General features: G+C 55.1%; 2 protein-coding genes across 2 annotated transcripts in view; one reads left to right on the forward strand and one right to left on the reverse strand.

Moving 5' to 3' along the window:
• Window positions 1-3,981: 3,981 nt before the first annotated feature.
• On the forward strand, window positions 3,982-7,031 carry LOC125449928 (zinc finger protein 628-like). The gene has a single exon (XM_048525824.2). It carries the CDS (start codon window positions 4,071-4,073, stop codon window positions 5,823-5,825), a length of 1,755 nt encoding a protein of 584 aa, XP_048381781.1. The 5' UTR covers window positions 3,982-4,070; the 3' UTR covers window positions 5,826-7,031.
• Window positions 7,032-15,124: 8,093 nt separating this feature from the next.
• The window catches only part of LOC132207100 (zinc finger protein ZFP2-like), a 15,750-nt gene continuing 11,750 nt past the window's right edge, over window positions 15,125-19,124 (reverse strand). The window contains exon 2 of the mRNA XM_059642269.1: window positions 15,125-16,891. Within this exon, the coding sequence (XP_059498252.1) occupies window positions 15,243-16,891 (1,649 nt within the window). The 3' untranslated portion in view covers window positions 15,125-15,242. The remainder of the gene's footprint in view (window positions 16,892-19,124) is intronic.

The following is a 19,124-nucleotide window of genomic DNA, read 5'->3' on the forward strand; positions in this document are numbered from 1 at the left end:
TGGGCACGTCTGACTGGTCGAGCGCACCCGATTTATCGCCCGCTCCTGCTCATAATTCACCAGGAGCAGAGGGACCTGCAGGGTTCGCTATTGTCACAGTCGGTCAGAGAGTCTCAAAGCAGGTAGTTCCCTGCCTTCCCTCCCTCTCTCTGATTCTGTCTCACCCCTTCCTCCCTCTGTCTGTAACCTTCCCTCTCTCTCACATCCTCCCTTCCTTTTGTGCACTCTCTCTCTCTCTCTGCTCCCGCACCCTGTCTCCTCTCTCTCTCTCTCTCTTCCCCTGCCCACCCACCCTCGCCCAACTTGTCTGCCTCCGAGATAACGATAACTGTAGATGCTGGAGAATCCAAGATAATAAAATGTGAGGCTGGATGAACACAGCAGGCCCAGCAGCATCTCAGGAGCACAAAAGCTGACGTTTCGGGCCTAGACCCTTCATCAGAGAGGGGGATGGGGTGAGGGTTCTGGAATAAAAAGGGAGAGAGGAGGAGGCGGACCGAAGATGGAGAGTAAAGAAGATAGGTGGAGAGAGTGTAGGTGGGGAGGTAGGGAGGGGATAGGTCAGTCCAGGGAAGACGGACAGGTCAAGGAGGTGGGATGAGGTTAGTAGGTAGGAGATGGAGGTGCGGCTTGGGGTGGGAGGAAGGGATGGGTGAGAGGAAGAACAGGTTAGGGAGGCAGAGACAGGTTGGACTGGTTTTGGGATGCAGTGGGTGGGGGGGAAGAGCTGGGCTGGTTGTGTGGTGCAGTGGGGGGAGGGGATGAACTGGGCTGGTTTCGGGATGCAGTAGGGGAAGGGGAGATTTTGAAGCTGGTGAAGCCCACATTGATACCATTGGGCTGCAGGATTCCCAAGCGGAATATGAGTTGCTGTTTCTGCAACCTTCGGGTGGCATCCTTGTGGCACTGCAGGAGGCCCATGATGGACATGTCATCAAGAGAATGGGAGGGGGAGTGGAAATGGTTTGCAACTGGGAGGTGCAGTTGTTTGTTGCGAACCGAGCGGAGGTGTTCTGCAAAGCGGTCCCCAAGCCTCCGCTTGGTTTCCCCAATGTAGAGGGAGCCACACCGGGTACAATGGATACAATATACCACATTGGCAGATGTGCAGGTGAACCTCTGCTGAACATGGAATGTCATCTTGGTGCCTGGGATGGGGGTGAGGGAGGAGGTGTGGGGGCAAGTGTAGCATTTCCTGCGGTTGCAGGGGAAGGTGCCGGGTGTGGTGGGGTTGGAGGGCAGTGTGGAGCGAACAAGGGAGTCACGGAGAGAGTGGTCTCTCCGGAAAGCAGACAGGGGTGGGGATGGAAAAATGTCTTGGGTGGTGGGGTCGGATTGTAGATGGCGGAAGTGTGGGAGGATGATGCGTTGTACCCGGAGGTTGGTAGGGTGGTGTGTGAGAACGAGGGGTGTCCTCTTTGGGCGGTTATGGCAGGGGCAGGGTGTGAGGGATGTGTTGCGGGAAATACGGGAGACGCGGTCAAGGGCGTTCTCGATCACTGTGGGGGGAAAGTTGCGGTCCTTGAAGAACTTGGACATCTGGGATGTGCGGGAGTGGAATGTCTCATCGTGGGAGCAGAAGCGGCGGAGGCGGAGGAATTGGGAATAGGGGATGGAATTTTTGCAGGAGGGTGGGTGGGAGGAGGTGTATTCTAGGTAGCTGTGGGAGTCGGTGGGCTTGAAATGGACATCAGTTACAAGCTGGTTGCCTGAGATGGAGACCGAGAGGTCCAGGAAGGTGAGGGATGTGCTGGAGATGGCCCAGGTGAACTTGAGGTTGGGGTGGAAGTTCTGCCTCCGTCTCCCTCTCTCTCTCTCTCTCTCATCTGCCCCTTGCCCTCAGAGTTAATGACGTTCCTGTCTAGACACACGCATGCGCACACTCACTCATACACTGTCGTACACTCTCGACACTCTCATACACACACGCAGACACAAGCGCACACACACTCAAACGCGCACTTGCACTCACACACAGACACACTCAAACACGCGCACACACACACTCTCTCTCTCTCTCGCTCTCTCTCTCACACACACACGCGCACCCACACGCACACACTCGTGCCCTATGCCAGGTTGGGGGTACAACCCTATCTCTGGTATGTGCACGTGTTGTTTGGGAGGGATGGGGGGAGAGGTTAGGGGAGGCTTTGCAGCCAGGGGAAGGAAGAAGTAGATAGTACCCAGACTAGGGAGCAGGGGGATGGGAAGGAAGACCCAGGAGAGGCCGGGGTGGGGAGTGGAGAGAAGTGGGACGTTGGGAGGGAGCAAAGTTGGTCGGGGGAGGGTTGTGGGAGTAGGGCTGAGCCCCCAGACTGCGACAATAACTGATGGCCAGTAGTATCCACCAGCTAACAACAAGAACTGACAGCGCCTGGGGTACCCGCGACACCAGGATCTGTGAAGCTGGGAGATCTCTGTGATGGTCTCTGCAATCACATCACCATCGAGGCTGATGGGATAGTGCACGGGCCGAAGTGTGAGCTGAACAGTGCAGTCAGTGTGTGTCACCTCTCTCACTCTTTCTGTCTCTCCTCCCTCACCTCTGCACCTCTCTCCTTCCCAAACCTGTCTCTCTCATTCTCTGTCTCACACTCCCTCCTCCATCTGTATCTCTCTCCTTCCCAAACCCGTCTCTCTCTCTCTCTCTCTCTCACTCTTTCCTCCATCTGTATCTCTCTCTTCCTAAACTCGACTCTCACCCGCTGACCGCTCTTCTGTATCTCTCTCCTTCCCAAACCTGTCTCTGTCTATCTCTCTCTCTCTCTCTCCCTCCACCATCTGTATCTCTCTCCTTCCCAAACCTGTCTCTGTCTATCTCTCTCTCTCTCTCTCTCTCTCCCTCCTCCATCTGTATCTCTCTCCTTCCCAAACTCGTCTCTCTCCCTGTCCCCACTCTGTCTGTATCTCTCTTCTTCCCAAACCTATCTATCTCTCTCCCTCTCCTCGTGCTCTCTCTCCTACCCAAACCCATTTGTCTCTCTCATTCCCTCCATCTCCCTCCTCAATCTGTATCTCTCTCCTTCCCGAACACAACTCCCTCTGCCTCTCCCCGCTGCCTCTGCATCTCTCTCCGATCCAAACCCATCTGTATGTCTCATTTCCTTTCTCTCAATCTTTCTCCCTCTCACTCCCCCTCTCTCTTTCTCTCCTCGCTCTGTTTCTCCCTCCATCTCAAATGCATCTTCTTCCTCCCCTCCCCCTCTTCTGTATCTCCCTCCCTCCCAAATCCATCTCTGTCTGTGGCACTCCCTCTCTCTCTCCTCTCCTGTCACTGTCCCTCTTCCTCCCTCTCTCTCTCCCTCCCATTTCTCACCCAACCCTGTCTTTGTCTCTCTCCTTCCCAAACCCTGGTCCTGTCTCTCTCACTCCCACTCTCCCTCTGTCTCATTCTCTCCCCTCCCACGTTCTCTCCATCGCATCCCCACCTGTTTCTCTGTCTGTTCCCCTTCCACCATCCCCTTTTCCTTCCCAAACCCATCTGCTTCTCTCTCTTTCTCTCCCAAACCCCCTTCCCAACTATGTCTGTTCTCTTCCCAAATCCATCTGAGTCTCTCATCTTCCCCATCTCTCTCACTCCCCACCTCTCTCTCACCCACACCTCCTCTCTCTCCTTCTGTATTTCTCTCCTTCCCAAACCTGTTTTTGTCTCTCTCACTTCCTCTCTCTATCTTTGTCTCTCTCTCTCTCTTCCCCTCCCTCCACTTTTCATTTCTCTTTCTACGCCTGTCTCTCTCACTCCCTCTCCCTTCCAATCCTCAGTAGGTGCCCCGAGGACCCGAGGGAGTGAACGAGGAGGGACCCGGAGGAGGAGGAGCATCGAGACACGCCAGGAGGGGGAGGCGGAGGGACCAGCAGGAGGAGGAGGCGGAGGGACCAGCAGGAGGGGGAGGGAGAGGCACCAAGAGGAGGGGGAGGGAGAGACACCAGGAGGAGGAGGGTAGAGGGACCAAGAGGAGGGGGAGGGAGAGACACCAGGAGGAGGGAGAGAGCAGGAGGAGGAAGGAGGGAGAACCAGAGAGAGAGCCCAGAAGGAAGGAGGGAGGGAGGAGGCAGACGCTGGAGCAATGCAGGCCGGGAAACAGTTGCCTGTGCCCCCAGCCCGGGCGGAAGCCCCCTTCACGTGCGCAACGTGCGGGGACGAGTTCAGCCGCTCTCACGCCTTGCAGCAGCACCTGAGGGTGCACGCCGGGCAGCGGGCGTTCGGAGAGATGAGCTTCACTCGGGCTGAGGCGGTGTCCTCGCGGGAGCAGTGCAACCGGGGCGAGAGGCTGGCTGTCTGTGACGTCTGCGGCAAGGGCTTCACCGTGGCGGCGCTGCTGGCCCGGCACCAGGTCTCGCACACCGGCCGCCAGCCCCACGAGTGCGGGCTCTGTGGCAAGACCTTCGCCCTAGCTGAGAACTGTGGCCGCCACCGGCGCCTCCACCTGGCCGAGACCCAGAGCTACCGCTGTGATGCCTGCTCTGCTTCCTTCCCTCAGGCTGAGCAGCTGGTGTTTCACCAGCGCAGCCATGGGCCCCGCGAGTCCTTTGTCTGCCCAGCCTGTGGTAAGGGCTTCACCCAGCAGCTCTTCCTGCAGTGGCACATGCCGGTCCACGCCATCTCTGCCGTGGGCATCTGCGCCGTGGGGCCTTCCACCTCTGGACCAAAACACTCCCCCTCCGCCTCTGGACCGAAACACTGTCCCTCTGCCGCGGGGCCCTCCACCTCTGGACCAAAACACTCCCCCTCCGCCGCGGAGCCCTCCGCCTCTGGACCGAAACACTCCTCCTCCGCCTCTGGACCGAAACACTCCTCCTCTGCCGCAGGGCCCTCCGCCTCTGAATCAACACATTCCTGCACCGTGGGGGTCTCCAACTCCTCCGCCCCTGCACTGACACATTCCCTCACTGCGGTGGCTTCCAACTGCTCTGTCTGTGGACCGACATATGCTTCCGCCGTGGGGCTGTCCAACTCCTCCATCTCTGGACCAACATACACCTCCGTCGTGGGGCTGTCCAACCCCTCCATCTCTGGACCAACACACACCTCTGCCGTGGGGCTGTCCAACCCCTCCATCTCTGGACCAACATACACCTCCGCCGTGGGGCTGTCCAACTCCTCCATCTCTGGACCAACACACACCTCTGCCGTGGGGCTGTCCAACTCCTCCATCTCTGGACCAACATACACCTCCGCCGTGGGGCTGTCCAACCCCTCCATCTGTGGACCAACATACACCTCTGCCATGGAGCTGTCAAACTCCTCCATCTCCAGACCAACGCTCCCCTCCGCCGTGGGACTCTACTTCTCCTCGTCCTCCACTGTGGGGCCCCCTACCACCCTGGGCCCATACCCCACTGTGGTCTTGTCCCCCAGCTCCACTGCGGGGCCTCTTCCCTCCGCCGTGGGGCCCACCTCCACCATGGGGCCCTCGTGCCCCAGGACAGAGCGGCGTCTGACTTGTGGTATGTGCGGAGACCCCCTCGGTGGGTCCCAGGCCCTGGAGCAGCCCGGACGGGTCTCCCGAGGACAGCGGGTCGCCCCGCGGTTTGGGCCCTGCTCTTCGGCCCGGGAGACCCCCCGGGGAGGGGTGAACACCTGCCCAGCATGCAGCAAGGCCTTCACCCGGCCTCACTACCTGCGCTGTCACGTGAGGGCGCGCCGGCCCCCTGCCATCCCTGACAGAGGCCCCCACTGCGAAGGAGCCAATTCCTTCATCTGCGACTCCTGCGGGGGCAGTTTCCGGCTGTGGGAGAACTTCCAGAGGCACCGGAAACTTCACCAGCAAAGGGACAGCAGTCCCGTCGCCGCCGTCATCCAGGCTGCTCCCAGCAACTGAGGCAACAGCAGAGAGAAGGAGCGGGCAGGGCTACAGAGACGGAGAGACACACACAGGGAGAGTGAGAGAGAGACACACAGGGAGAGTGAGAGAGAGACACGGAGAGTGAGAGTGATGGTGGCAGAGGAGAGAGGGACACAGAGAGGGGGACACAGAGAGTGGAAATGGGGGCATGGTAGGGGAGAGAGAGAGAGAGAGAGACTGGGGATAGACTGACAGAGAAATTGTTTTAGTGTGAGAGAGAGAGATTGGAGACAGTCTATGAGAGATTGAAAGACTGGGCACAAACTGAGAGAGAATCTGGGAACAGTCTGTGAGAGAGAGAGAGACTGGGGACAGCCTGTGTGTGTGTGAGAGAGATAGAGTGAGCTTGGGGACAGTCTGAGAGAGACTGGCTACAGTCAGAGAGAGCCTGGGGACTGTGTGTGTGTGTGTGTGTGTGTGTGTGAGAGAGAGAGAGAGAGAGACTGGGCACAAACTGAGAGAAGCTGGGGACTGTGTGTGTGAGAGAGAGAGGGAGAGGGGGACCGGGGATGGTCTGTGAGAGAGAGATAGACTGGCCACAAACTGAGAGAGAGTCTCGGGACAGCCTGAGAGAGGCTGAGCACACACTGAGTGATTGGGAACTGATTGAGAGAGAGAACCTGGAAATGGGGAGAGACTAGGGACAGACTGAGTGTGTCTGGGGAATAGACTGACAGAGAGTGACCCCGAGCTTCGAGCAGCCCCAATTCTCTGTGCTCCCCATTTATCACCATCTCCCCATGTCTGATCAGAAACTGAGTGTTAGACAGCAGACTCTGTTGACAGATCTGGAACCTGACTCCCAGGAAGGACACCAATGGTGAAGTGATGGTGGGAAAATGGATTTAAATATTACTGAGAGACAGCACCCACTGGATTGACCCATTGCATTGTGTTCAAGCTGAACTGTGGATTAACTTACAGTATTCAGGACACACCTAGAACCAATAAAATATTAAATTTCATTCGTACAGGACAGTATCTAACTTCATGCTGCCCCTGTCCTGGCAGTATTTGATGGGGGCGTAACAGTGTTGCTGATGTATCTGCCTATATATTAGAGTTGTATTTCATCCAGAAGTTTTCTGAAGTGATGGTTTCTCATGAGGCTAATGTGGAATTTATATCAATGTCTCAGTTTTGTTCACTGCCTGATTTAGAGCGTCGCAATAAAGTGCGTGATTTGAGGGAGCAGCTTCCCTAGACCTTTTGTGTGTCTCTCTCACTGAATATTAGTCCAATTTGGGATAGCCAGTGGCTCAGAAAGAAACTTACAGGAGCTGGTGTTCCCATGTTTCTGCAGCCCTTGTCTTTTTAGCTGCAAGTGGCCATGGGTTTGGACGGGGCTGTGTGGGTGAGTCTTTGGTGAATTTTTGCAGCATGTCTTAGATGGCACACGCTGCTGCTGAGTGGTGGAGGGAGTCAATGCTTGTGGATGTGGTGCCAATCAAGTGACAGAGAGAGAGGGTTGCATACGGCTCAAATGTTACTTGTCCCTCAGGTCTTGTTGCATCTGGGTACAGACCGCTTCAGTATCTGAGGAGGGGTTGAATAGGTGCCGAACCTTGTGAAATCATTGGTGAACGCCGCCACGTCTGACCTTACAATGGAGGGAAGGTCACTGATGAAGCAGCTGAAGATGGTTTGGTGCCGGGGACACCACCCTGAGGAACTCCTGCAGAGATATCCCTGGAACTGAGATGACTGACCTCCAACAACCCATGACCACCTTCCCCTGGGCCAGATTTGACTCCAACCAGTGGAGAGTTTGTCCTCCTATACCCACAGAGTTTTGTCTTGGTCAAATTCTGCCCTGAATGGCAAGGATAGCCAGTCTCACATCATTTGTTTACTGTCTCTGTGTGAGATCTATCACTGAAACTGTTCTCTTTGCCTGCCTGCCCTCCGCGTCCTCACTCTCTGTTCTGCCCAGCACACTGCAACAAGTACTGATGGTCAGAACAAAAGTGTGGGGTCAAGGGGAGAAGGTGGGGGTGATTGGGAATGTGACCCAGGACAGGAAGGACGTGCAGGGAGAACATGGAGGGGGATTGGGTGAGATGGATGGAGCGTTATCTGTACAGGAAGGATGCGCAGAGGCTAGCAGTTGTGGTAGGGGCCGTATGGTGTAGCCCCATCACTCCCACCACCCCATTGAAGCCTCCAACTGTGTCCAGTGGTGAGTGAGTGATTGATTGAAAACTGGACCATGCAATCTGAGAGAGAAGCACACAGAGTGGGGAGGTGGAAGGGCAGCGCTGGTAGCGGAGTGTGCACCCTGGCAGACAAAGGGAGTGGTCCACACATACCCTATCTACACCTTCCTATGCCAACTGCACTCCACACAGCTTCCCCCCCCCCCCCCAACCAACCGTTTACCCCAGCCAGAGGGGAGCTAAGAGATTCCACACTATGTTCCCTGGATCCAGTCCTGCCAGGGCTACCACAGGTTCAGCATCATTTGACAGGGTGAAGATTCTCCAGGATGTTGCAAGGAGTGGAGAGACTAAGATAGCTTGTTTTCCTCGCAGCAGAGAAGCCTGAGAGGAAGGTTTGGGGAGGGAGGCAGTTGGGGGGAGCAGGGTGTTGATACGCATCCCCTTAATAAAAGGAGGTCCATGGCTAGTGGATGCAACTTCCCCTCCTTCACTAGCCAAGGACCCACTTTTTATTCAGGGGACATCCCAGGAAAGAGCAGGAGGAGCTTTGGAGGGAGAAAATGTTTTCACCCAGGGTGTCCAGAACTCTGCCTGAAAACCTGGTAGAGGCAGGAATCCTCGACCTTTAAAAGAACTTAGATGAGAACTGAACAGAGGGTCAAACAAGGCTTTGGAGTTGGGAAATGAGAACTGAACAGAGGGTCAAACAAGGCTTTGGAGTTGGGAAATGAGAACTGAACAGAGGGTCAAACAAGGCTTTGGAGTTGGGAAATGAGAACAGATGGATGGTTGATGACCTGAGCTGACACCATGGGCTGAATGGATTTTTTCTCTCTCTCTCTCTGTCTCGGCGTGTTGTGGGAATCCAACGATTCTGTGAAAATGATGTTGTTGGGAGGGCTGCTTCCTTCTCCCCTCCTGAATTGGGAAAATTTAATTTCCATGCGACTCTCACCTTCATCCATTCCATTTCTGCCCTGTTGAGGGGCTTATCTGCTCCACCACCCCTCCCCAGAATGTCCAAGCCCACCTATGTCCACTCCACCTTCCCAGACCCTGCAGCCTGTGAGGACTCCATCCCATCCCCCCCTGTCTCTCCCTCCTGTTGGTTCCTACAATGCCACCTTTAACCCTTGTGCCCCTGATGTGAATCCCCCCTCCCCACCCCAGTAAAACACATCTCCTGGCCCCGCCATCCTCTGCCAGCATTCCTAGGGGACGATGCTGTCCAATACAACTTGTCACAATCCTCCACCTCCCTCAGACTTCCTTGCACCCTTCAACCTCAGGAGGTTAAGTGCAATACATTTCAACATGTCAACTCAGATGGGGCAGCACAGTGGCTCAGTGGTAAGCACTGCAGCCTCACAGCGCCAGGGACCCAGGTTCAATTCCAGCTTCGGGTGACCGTCTGTGTGTGGTTTGCACATTCTCTCCATGTCTGCGTGGGTTTCCTCCCATAGTCCAAAGATGTGCAGGTTAGGGTGGGTTGGCCATGCTAAATTATCCATAGTGTCCAGGGATGTGTACATAAAGTGGGTTATGGTTATGGGTCTGGGTGGAATGCTGAGGGGGGTCAGCGTGGAATTGTTGGGCTGAAGGGCCTGTTTCCACAGCATATACAAGATCAACTTTTATGGATGTAGAAAGTATCTACTCTGCCCAAGCTGTGAACGCATCCCAGTCTACCACTGTCGTTTATCTCAAGAAGGTTGGAATATAAAAGCAGTGATGTGCTTCTGAGGCTTTATAAAGCTTTAGTTAGGCCCCATTTAGAATACTGCGTCCAATTTTGGGCCGCACACCTCAGGAAGGACATACTAGCCCTGGAGCGTGTCCAGCGGAGATTTACACGGATGATCCCTGGAATGGTAGGTTTAACCTGTGATGAACGGCTAAGGATCCTGGGATTGTATTCAGTAGAGTTTAGAAGGTTGAGGGGAGATCTAATAGAAACTCACAAGATAATGTTTGGTTTAGAAGGGGTAGACGCTAGGAAGTTGTTTCTGTTAGGCAGGGAGACTAGGACCCATGGGCACGGCCTTAAAATTTGAGGGGGTAAATTTAAAACTGAAATGAGATGACATTTCTTCAGCCAGAAGTGCTACGGAGTGCAGTAGAGGCCGGGACGTTGGATACCTCCAAGGCAGAGATCGACAAATTCTTGATCGCAGAAGGAATCAAGGGCTACGGGAGAGAGTGCAGGGATGTACATGGAATAGTGTAGGTTAGATGGGCTTCAGATCAGTATGACAGGCCAGCACAACATCGAGGGCTGAAGGGCCTGTATTATGCTGTAATGTTCTATGAAGTGGAGTTGAAATGCCCATCAGCCATGATTTGAATGACGGAGTGGTCTTGATGGGCCAAATGGCCTTACTTCCACTCCTATGTCTTATGGTCTTATCACAAAACCGTGCCACCCTGGTTATACTTTCTTCCATTGGGCAGAAGATACAAAAGCTTAAACACCTTCACCATCAGCTTCATCCCCACTATTATCAGACTGATGAATAGACCTTTTGTAGATTAGAGTGGGTCTTTCTCTGCAGCTGTAACTATACTCTGTTCCATGACCCCAATGCATTCACATAAAGGTGTGATTTTCCCAGGTGGCATGCAAAACAATACTTTTCACTGTATCTCACGATGTGGCAGGCACCAATCAAATCAATGGTGCCTCCCCATACAATCACAGAAGGTGCGACATTAACCCAGCCACCTCCTCACTCCCCAAGGCTCCTCGTGTTTGTACACCTCTCAATCTGCTGACTGCATTCTCTCCTTGCAATGCCACCTCCGCGAGCGCCGGTGACATCAAACACAGACAAGGGGTGACCGTCTTGCCAGAGCTCCCCAGCTCTGCCTTTGGCAGCAACCTCCCGGTTCCTCAGCATCTCAGGAAAAAAAAATCCACCTTGCCCTCAGCGTTTACCACCTGCACACTTTGGAAGGTAGAACCGTACAGTGCAGTACAGGAATGTGCCATTTGGTCCATCATGTCATCCCAAAAAGTCTGGATTAAACTAATCCCTCAATCCATAAACCTCAAGACCTTGTATATTCATGGGCTTATCTAAAAGCCTCTATTGTATCTGCCTCCACCACTATCCCCAGAAGTATGGACACTTGTGTAAAAAAATTGCCCCTCACATCTCCTTTGAACCCTCACCTTAAATACATTCCCCTCGTATAAGGCATTTCAACTCTGGGAAAAACTGTCAACCCGATGTACACCTCTTGTAATTTCATAAATTTCAAATGAAGTCTCCCCTCAGCCCTCACCAGAGAAAACAACCCAAATTTTTTTGTACACTTTATCGACTGCATTGCCACCTTCAGGGTGCAATGGACCTGAACACCCAAATCTCTCTGTGCATCAACTTTCCCCAGGGCTTTTCCATTTACCATAAAGTTCGCTCTTGAATTGGATCTTCCAAAATGCATCACCTCACATTTGCCTGGATTGAACTCCATCTGCCATTTCTCCGCCCAACTCTCCAGTCTATTTATATTCTGCTGCAATCTCTGACAGTCCCCTTCACTATCTGCTACTCCACCAATCTTAGTGTCATCTGCAAATCTGCTAATCAGACCATCTACACTTTCCTCCAGACCCTTTATGTATATCACAAACAACAGTGGTCCCAACACAGATCCCTGTAGAACACCACCGGTCACAGGTCTCCATTTTGAGAAACTCACTTTCACTACAACTCCGTGTTTCCTGTTGCCCAGCCAGTTCTCTATCCACCTAGCTAGCACACCCTGGACCCCATGTGACTTCACTTTCTCCATCAGCCTGCCGTGGGGAACCTTATCAAACGCCATACTGAAGTCCATGTATATGACATCTACAGCCTTTCCCTTATCAATCACCTTTGCCACTTCCTCAAAGAATTCTATCAAGTTAGTAAGACATGACCTTCCCTGCACAAAACCATGCTGCCTATCACTGATAAGCCCATTTTCTTCCAAATGGGAATACATCCTATCCCTCAGTATCTTCTCCAGTAGCTTCCCAACCACTGACATCAGGGTCACCGGTCGATAATTACCTGGATTATCTTTGCTATCCTTATTAAACAAGGGGACAACATTAGCAGTTCTCCAGTCCTCCGGGACCTCACCCGTGTTTAAGGATGCTGTAGATATCTGTTAAGGCCCCGGCTATTTCCTCTCTCACTTCCCTCAATAACCTGGGATAGATCCCATCCAGACCTGGGGGACTTGTCCATATTAATGCCTTTTAGAGTACCCAACATTCCACCCTCCTTATGCCGACTTGACCTACAGTAATCAAACATCACGTCCCTCTCCTCAGTGAATACCGATGCAAAGTACTCGTTAAGAATCTCACTCATTTTCTCTGATTCCTCGTATAACCTCCCTCCTTTGTCCTTGAGTGTGTCAACCCTTTCTCTGGTTACCCTCTTGCTCCTTAAGTATGAATAAAAGGCTTGGGAATTTTCCTTAACCCTGTTCGCGAAAGATATCTCATGACCCCTTTTACCCCTCTTAATTCCTCATTTCAGATTGGTCCCACTTTCCCAATATTCTTCCAAAACTTCATCTGTTTTCAGTCACCTCGACCTAATGTACGCTTCCTTTTTCCTCTTTCCTAGTCTCACACTTTCACCTGTCATGCATGGTTCCCTAATCTTGCCCTTTCTATCCCTCATTTTCACAGGAACATGTCTGTCCTGCATTCTAATCAACCTCTCCTTAAAAGCCTCCCACATATCAAATGTGGATTTACCCTCAGCTGCTCAATAATAAGGCTAACAAGTTCAGTTCTTTATTTGGACTACATTCCTCTAGCCAAGCTGGACCATTTGTCCATGTTTGCTGTTATTAACACCCATTGCACATCTTGATCACTCCTTTTACTATCATTTGGCACTGTCTGTGTCTTCTGCTCTGGGTTTCTGCACAGCTTGTTCCACTCACTCTTCCTGCAGCACCTTGACCAAGGATTTAAAAAACAATTTCCACCTCATTCCAATTCAGAAGCCACAGTGTGGAACCTGTACGTTTATCCCATAGATGCTGCCTGGTTTCGCCAGCGGTCTCAGCTTTTATTTCAGACTTTAGTATCTGCAGAATTTTCCTTACATTTAAGAGCCAAGGGAGGGCACAGAACAACAGACTGGCCACTGAAGAGGAGTCTAGGCCCAAAACGTCAGCCTTCCTGTTCCTCTGATGCTGCTCGGACTGCTGTGTTCATCCAGTTCTGACAAGGTGAGGTGATCCTGGCATACCCCAGCTGTGGTGTAAGGGAGCTGCACATCATCAAGTATAAATAGTAAAGCATGGGTGGAGTTTGTCCAGAGCAGATAGGACAAGACAAAGCAACTTTCAGTCAGATCCTAGTAATGAGTACATCTTGTAATATCGTTACTTCAGATCATCTTAAACAATCAGTCTCCAACCCAGACGTCTCACATGCACATTCTGGTCTCCATTTCCCTCAGAGCACCATGTGCGGTTCCCCGGTCTGTGTAGCACACCTCCTCCCCACCACCTCGGTTAGACCTGCACCCGGAGAACCATGTGCAGTTCTCTGGTCTCCATGTCACCGCCACCCCCACCCCTCGGTTAGACTCGGAGCACTGTGCATAGCTCCCCTGGTGTCTGTACCAGCCCGAGGCAGTTGCCCTGTCTCCGTATCCCTCAATAGAAAAGCCAAAGTTGAACGGTGGGGGGTGCATTTCACAGGCCTTCTGAAAAGGATCCCACAGGGGAGGTGGAGGTGGGAGTTGGAAATCGCAGTGATGTCCTGAGATTGGTGCCTCCTCATGGAACTGTAGGAGGTCAGATAGCTTGCAGAGACATCTGATTTGGGGACGGGGGAGCTGGGAAGGGTGAGAAGAGGTTTGGTTTGACCAGGACCCTGAGCCGGGGATCAAAGGGTAGAGCCCTGTTTGCAAGGAAGGAGGTGGCTAAGCATCGGGTGGGGGGGCAGTGTAGCTCAAGTTAAACAGGAGGAGCTGCCTGGGGTTGGGGGCGGGAGAGAGAGGTGGGGCAAGTAGGCGAGGGAGTTCCCCTCCTCAGGGGGACCTGTGTCTAGTTTGTAATGACCCTCGATCGTGCCACAAACCATGACCCTGAGCGCGAACAGGCTTCAGTTTCCTCATTTTATTGAGAACTCTCCTCATCTCTTGAAAGCCCCTCGGCACACGGCAGGGGCAAGAGAGATAGAGTAAGACAAAATCGCGCCGTTGTCGACAAACCCGGTCAGAACGGAAACCCGCAGCAGTCAGCACGCGCTCGACAAATTCCCCAGGCTCCGTGCCCACCCCTTCCCCCGCGCCCCTCTGTTTGGTGAGCCTCCAGCCCCTGACCCCTGGGAGGGCTCCCTTACCACACCCAGGCAAGCACATCACTAGGGAAAAACAACCTAAATGTGGCCTGCCTCAGGACAGGAAAGGGGGGGGTCCACAGAGAGATGGCAGGTTGGGGGTGAGTTACCCAGGACGTGCGGTGGGGAAAGAGGGGAGAAGCGGGGGGGGGGGGGGTAAAGGGTGGGGAAGTGGGACTGGGGTGAATGGGAGATTTACTGGGGACAGGAAAGATGTGGGAGGGGCAGTGCTTAAGGGGAGAAGGTGGAGGGGGGTAGTGGGAATTGTGTGGAGATTGGCTCGATGTGGAATGTCAGAGAGGCGGGAGGATGGAAGGAGGAGGAAGAGAAAGGGGTGGAGTGGGGGGAGGAGGAGGAAGAGAAAGGGGTGGAGTGGGGGGAGGAGGAGGAAGGAGGCGGGGAGGAGGAGGAAGGAGGCGGGGAGGAGGAGGAGGAAGAAGGGGGGGAGGAGGAAGACGACGACGTGGGAGGGGATGAGGAAGAAGGGGGGGGATGAGGAAGAAGAGGGGGGGATGAGGAAGAAGAGGGGGGGATGAGGAAGAAGAGGGGGGGATGAGGAAGAAGAGGGGGGGATGAGGAAGAAGAGGGGATGAGGAAGAAGAAGGGGGGGATGAGGAAGAGGAGGAAGAAAGGGGGGAGGAAGACAGAGGAGGAAGAAAGGGGGAGGAGGAAGAAAGGGGGAGGAGGAAGAAAGGGGGAGGAGGAAGAAAGGGGGAGGAGGAAGAAAGGGGGAGGAGGAAGAAAGGGGGAGGAGGATGACGATGAAGGAAGGAAGGGGGTAGGAAGGAGTAAATGTGGGTAGTGCTGGAGCCACATTACTACCCCCACCCACACCAAACCTCCACCCCTGCACCGTTGCTCCCAGAGATCCCTTCAGACGTGGGAGCGCTGGTGCACAGAGAGCGAGGAGGAGGTGGAGTAGGACTTGGAGCAGAGCGCGCACTGGAAGGGCTTCTCACCGGTGTGGATGCGCCGGTGGTTCAACAGGCTGGAGGACTGCGTGAAGGCCTTGTCGCAGGTCTCGCACTTGAAGGGCTTCTCGCCAGTGTGGATGCGCTGGTGGTTGAGCAGGGTGGAGAGCTGGGTGAAGGAGCGCTCGCACACCTCGCAGCGGTGCGGCTTCTCGCCCAGGTGGATGCGCTGGTGGTTGAGCAGGGTGGAGAGCTGGGTGAAGGAGCGCTCGCACAGCTCGCACTGGAACGGCTTCTCGCCGGTGTGGGTGCGCTGGTGCTTCAGCACGTCCGACGACTGGGTGAACGAGCGGCCGCAGGTCTGGCAGCGGAAGGGGCGGGGCCCGGAGCCCGGCGAGCGCCGCTGCCCGGGCGGCAGCTCCCGCACCTTGCCCTGCCCGTGCCCCTGCCGCTGGTGCCGTGCCAGCTGGGCCGAGCTGCCGAAGCTCTTGAGGCAGGCAGCACACTGGAAGGGGTGCTCGGCAGCGTGCACGCGACGGTGCTTGAGCAGCTTGGACGAGGTGCCAAAAGACTTCCCGCAGGCGCCGCAGCGGTACGGCTGCTCGCCATCGTGAGCCCGCCGGTGCATGGCCAGTGACGAGTCGTAGGCGAAGCGGCGGTGGCACACGTCGCACTCGTAGGGGCGGTCACCGGCGTGCGTGCGCCGGTGCACGGCCAGCTCGGCCGGCTCAGAGAAGCCCTGGCGGCACACGTCGCACAGGAACGGCCGCTCGCCGGCATGCGAGCTCTGGTGCAGCAACAGCTTGGACGAGGTGCTGAAGGTCTCGCCGCAGACCTGGCACCGGTGGGGGGACGGCCGGCGGCGCGGCGCAGCCGCGGCAGGCGGCTGTTTCTTCATCTTCTTCTCAGCCGCGGCCGCCGCCGCCGCCGCCGCGGCCCGGGTGCAGCGTGCCGGCTTCGTGGAGGCCTCGGCTCTGGCGTGCACCTTCTGGTGGGCCACCAGGGCTGAGGGCTGGGCGAAGGAGCGTCCGCATTGCCCGCAGGCGTGGGGCCGCTCGCTGGCGTGGCTGCGGCGGCGGTGGGCCTGCAGGTCCGAGGCCTGGGCGAACGATTTGCTGCAGACTGGGCAGCAGTGCAGGCCGCCGTCCAAGTGGAGGCGCTCATGAACCAGGAACCAGGAGAGCTGCAGGAACGACTTGTGGCACAGGGAGCAGGTGAAGGGGCGGCCCTGGGGGCTGGAGGCCGGTGCACCCTCCCCTTCCCCGGCCTCCCCTTCCCCGTCCCGGGATTCGGGCTCCTCCTCGTCCTGCACCATTACCATCTGCACCCGGTAGGAGTCTCCCCGTCCACGCTCCTCCTCCACCTCAGCCTGCTCCCGGCAGCCGAGGTCACCGGGCTCTCCGTCTCCCGCTGCCTCCTGCTGCCGGCTTCCAGGTCCCGGCTCCCCCTCCCCCCGCGGGGGTGTGCCACGGTCCGACTGCTCTTCGGCCAGGTCAGGGCTGCTCCCCGGCGAGACATCTTGGCACCTGCCAGGCTCGGTGTCCTCCCCGTCCAACAGGGAGCGAGGGGAAGGGCTCTCCATGCTCCGATCAGCATCCTCCTGCGACATTGCTGCAAAACACCAAAAGGTTATCTTTCGTCTCTTCCCAATCCGCAGACCTCCACCTCCTCCAGAGAAAGTACAGTCTCCTCAGGTATCTGTAATTCTGTATATAAACCCCCTCGATCAGACTCCAGTCTGTAACTCCCTCCCCGGGGGGTATCTGTTATTCTGTATATAAACCCCCCCCCGAACCCCCTCGATCAGACTCCAGTCTGTAACTCCCTCCCCGGGGGGTATCTGTTATTCTGTATATAAACCCCCCCCGAACCCCCTCGATCAGACTCCAGTCTGTAACTCCCTCCCCGGGGGGGTATCTGTTATTCTGTATATAAACCCCCCCTCGATCAGATTCCAGTCTGTAACTCCCTCCCCGGGGGGGTATCTGTTATTCTGTATATAAACCCCCCCGAACCCAATCGATCAGATTCCAGTCTGTAACTCCCTCCCTGGGGGGTATCTGTTATTCTGTATATAAACCCCCCCCGAACCCCCTCGATCAGATTCCAGTCTGTAACTCCCTCCCCGGGGGGTATCTGTTATTCTGTATATAAACCCCCCCCGAACCCCCTCGATCAGACTCCAGTCTGTAACTCCCTCCCCGGGGGGTATCTGTTATTCTGTATATAAACCCCCCCCGAACCCCCTCGATCAGACTCCAGTCTGTAACTCCCTCCCCGGGGGGGTATCTGTTATTCTGTATATAAACCCCCCCTCGATCAGATTCCAGTCTGTAACTCCCTCCCCGGGGGGGTATCTGTTATTCTGTATATAAACCCCCCCGAACCCCCTCCATCAGATTCCAGTCTGTAACTCCCTCCCCGGGGGGTATCTGTTATTCTGTATATAAACACCCCCCGAACCCCCTCGATCAGATTCCAGTCTGTAACTCCCTCCCCGGGGGGTATCTGTTATTCTGTATATAAACCCCCCCGAACCCCCTCGATCAGATTCCAGTCTGTAACTCCCTCCCCGGGGGGTATCTGTTATTCTGTATATAAACCCCCCCCGAACCCCCTCGATCAGATTCCCGTCTGTAACTCCCTCCCCGGGGGGGGGGATATCTGTTATTCTGTATATAAACCCCCCCGAACCCCCTCGATCAGATTCCAGTCTGTAACTCCCTCCCCGGGGGGGGGGGGGTATCTGTTATTCTGTATATAAACCCCCCCGAACCCCCTCGATCAGATTCCAGTCTGTAACTCCCTCCCCGGGGGGTATCTGTTATTCTGTATATAAACCCCCCCCGAACCCCCTCGATCAGATTCCAGTCTGTAACTCCCTCCCCGGGGGGTATCTGTTATTCTGTATATAAACCCCCCCGAACCCCCTCGATCAGATTCCAGTCTGTAACTCCCTCCCCGGGGGGTATCTGATATTCTGTATATAAACCCCCCCCGAACCCCCTCGATCAGATTCCAGTCTGTAACTCCCTCCCCGGGGGGTATCTGATATTCTGTATATAAACCCCCCCGAACCCCCTCGATCAGATTCCAGTCTGTAACTCCCTCCCCGGGGGGTATCTGTTATTCTGTATCTAAACCCCCCCGAACCCCCTCGATCAGATTCCAGTCTGTAACTCCCTCCCCGGGGGGGGTATCTGTTATTCTGTATATAAACCCCCCCGAACCCCCCTCGATCAGATTCCAGTCTGTAACTCCCTCCCCGGGGGGTATCTGTTATTCTGTATATAAACCCCCCCCGAACACCCTCGATCAGATTCCAGTCTGTAACTCCCTCCCCGGGGGGTATCTGTTATTCTGTATATAAACCCCCCCCGAACCCCCTCGATCAGATTCCAGTCTGTAACTCCCTCCCCGGGGGTATCTGTTATTCTGTATATAAACCCCCCCCGAACCCACTCGATCAGATTCCAGTCTGTAACTCCCTCCCCGGGGGGGTATCTGTTATTCTGTATATAAACCCCCCCGAAACCCCACGATCAGATTCCAGTCTGTAACTCCCTCCCCGGGGGGTATCTGTTATTCTGTATATAAACCCCCCCCGAACCCCCTCGATCAGATTCCAGTCTGTAACTCCCTCCCCGGGGGGTATCTGATATTCTGTATATAAACCCCCCCGAACCCCCTCGATCAGATTCCAGTCTGTAACTCCCTCCCCGGGGGGGGGGGTATCTGTTATTCTGTATATAAACCCCCCCGAACCCCCCTCGATCAGATTCCAGTCTGTAACTCCCTCCCCGGGGGGTATCTGTTATTCTGTATATAAACCCCCCCCCGAACC

Source organism: Stegostoma tigrinum, chromosome 44 (assembly GCF_030684315.1).
Source record: "Stegostoma tigrinum isolate sSteTig4 chromosome 44, sSteTig4.hap1, whole genome shotgun sequence".
Classification (NCBI taxonomy): domain Eukaryota; kingdom Metazoa; phylum Chordata; class Chondrichthyes; order Orectolobiformes; family Stegostomatidae; genus Stegostoma; species Stegostoma tigrinum.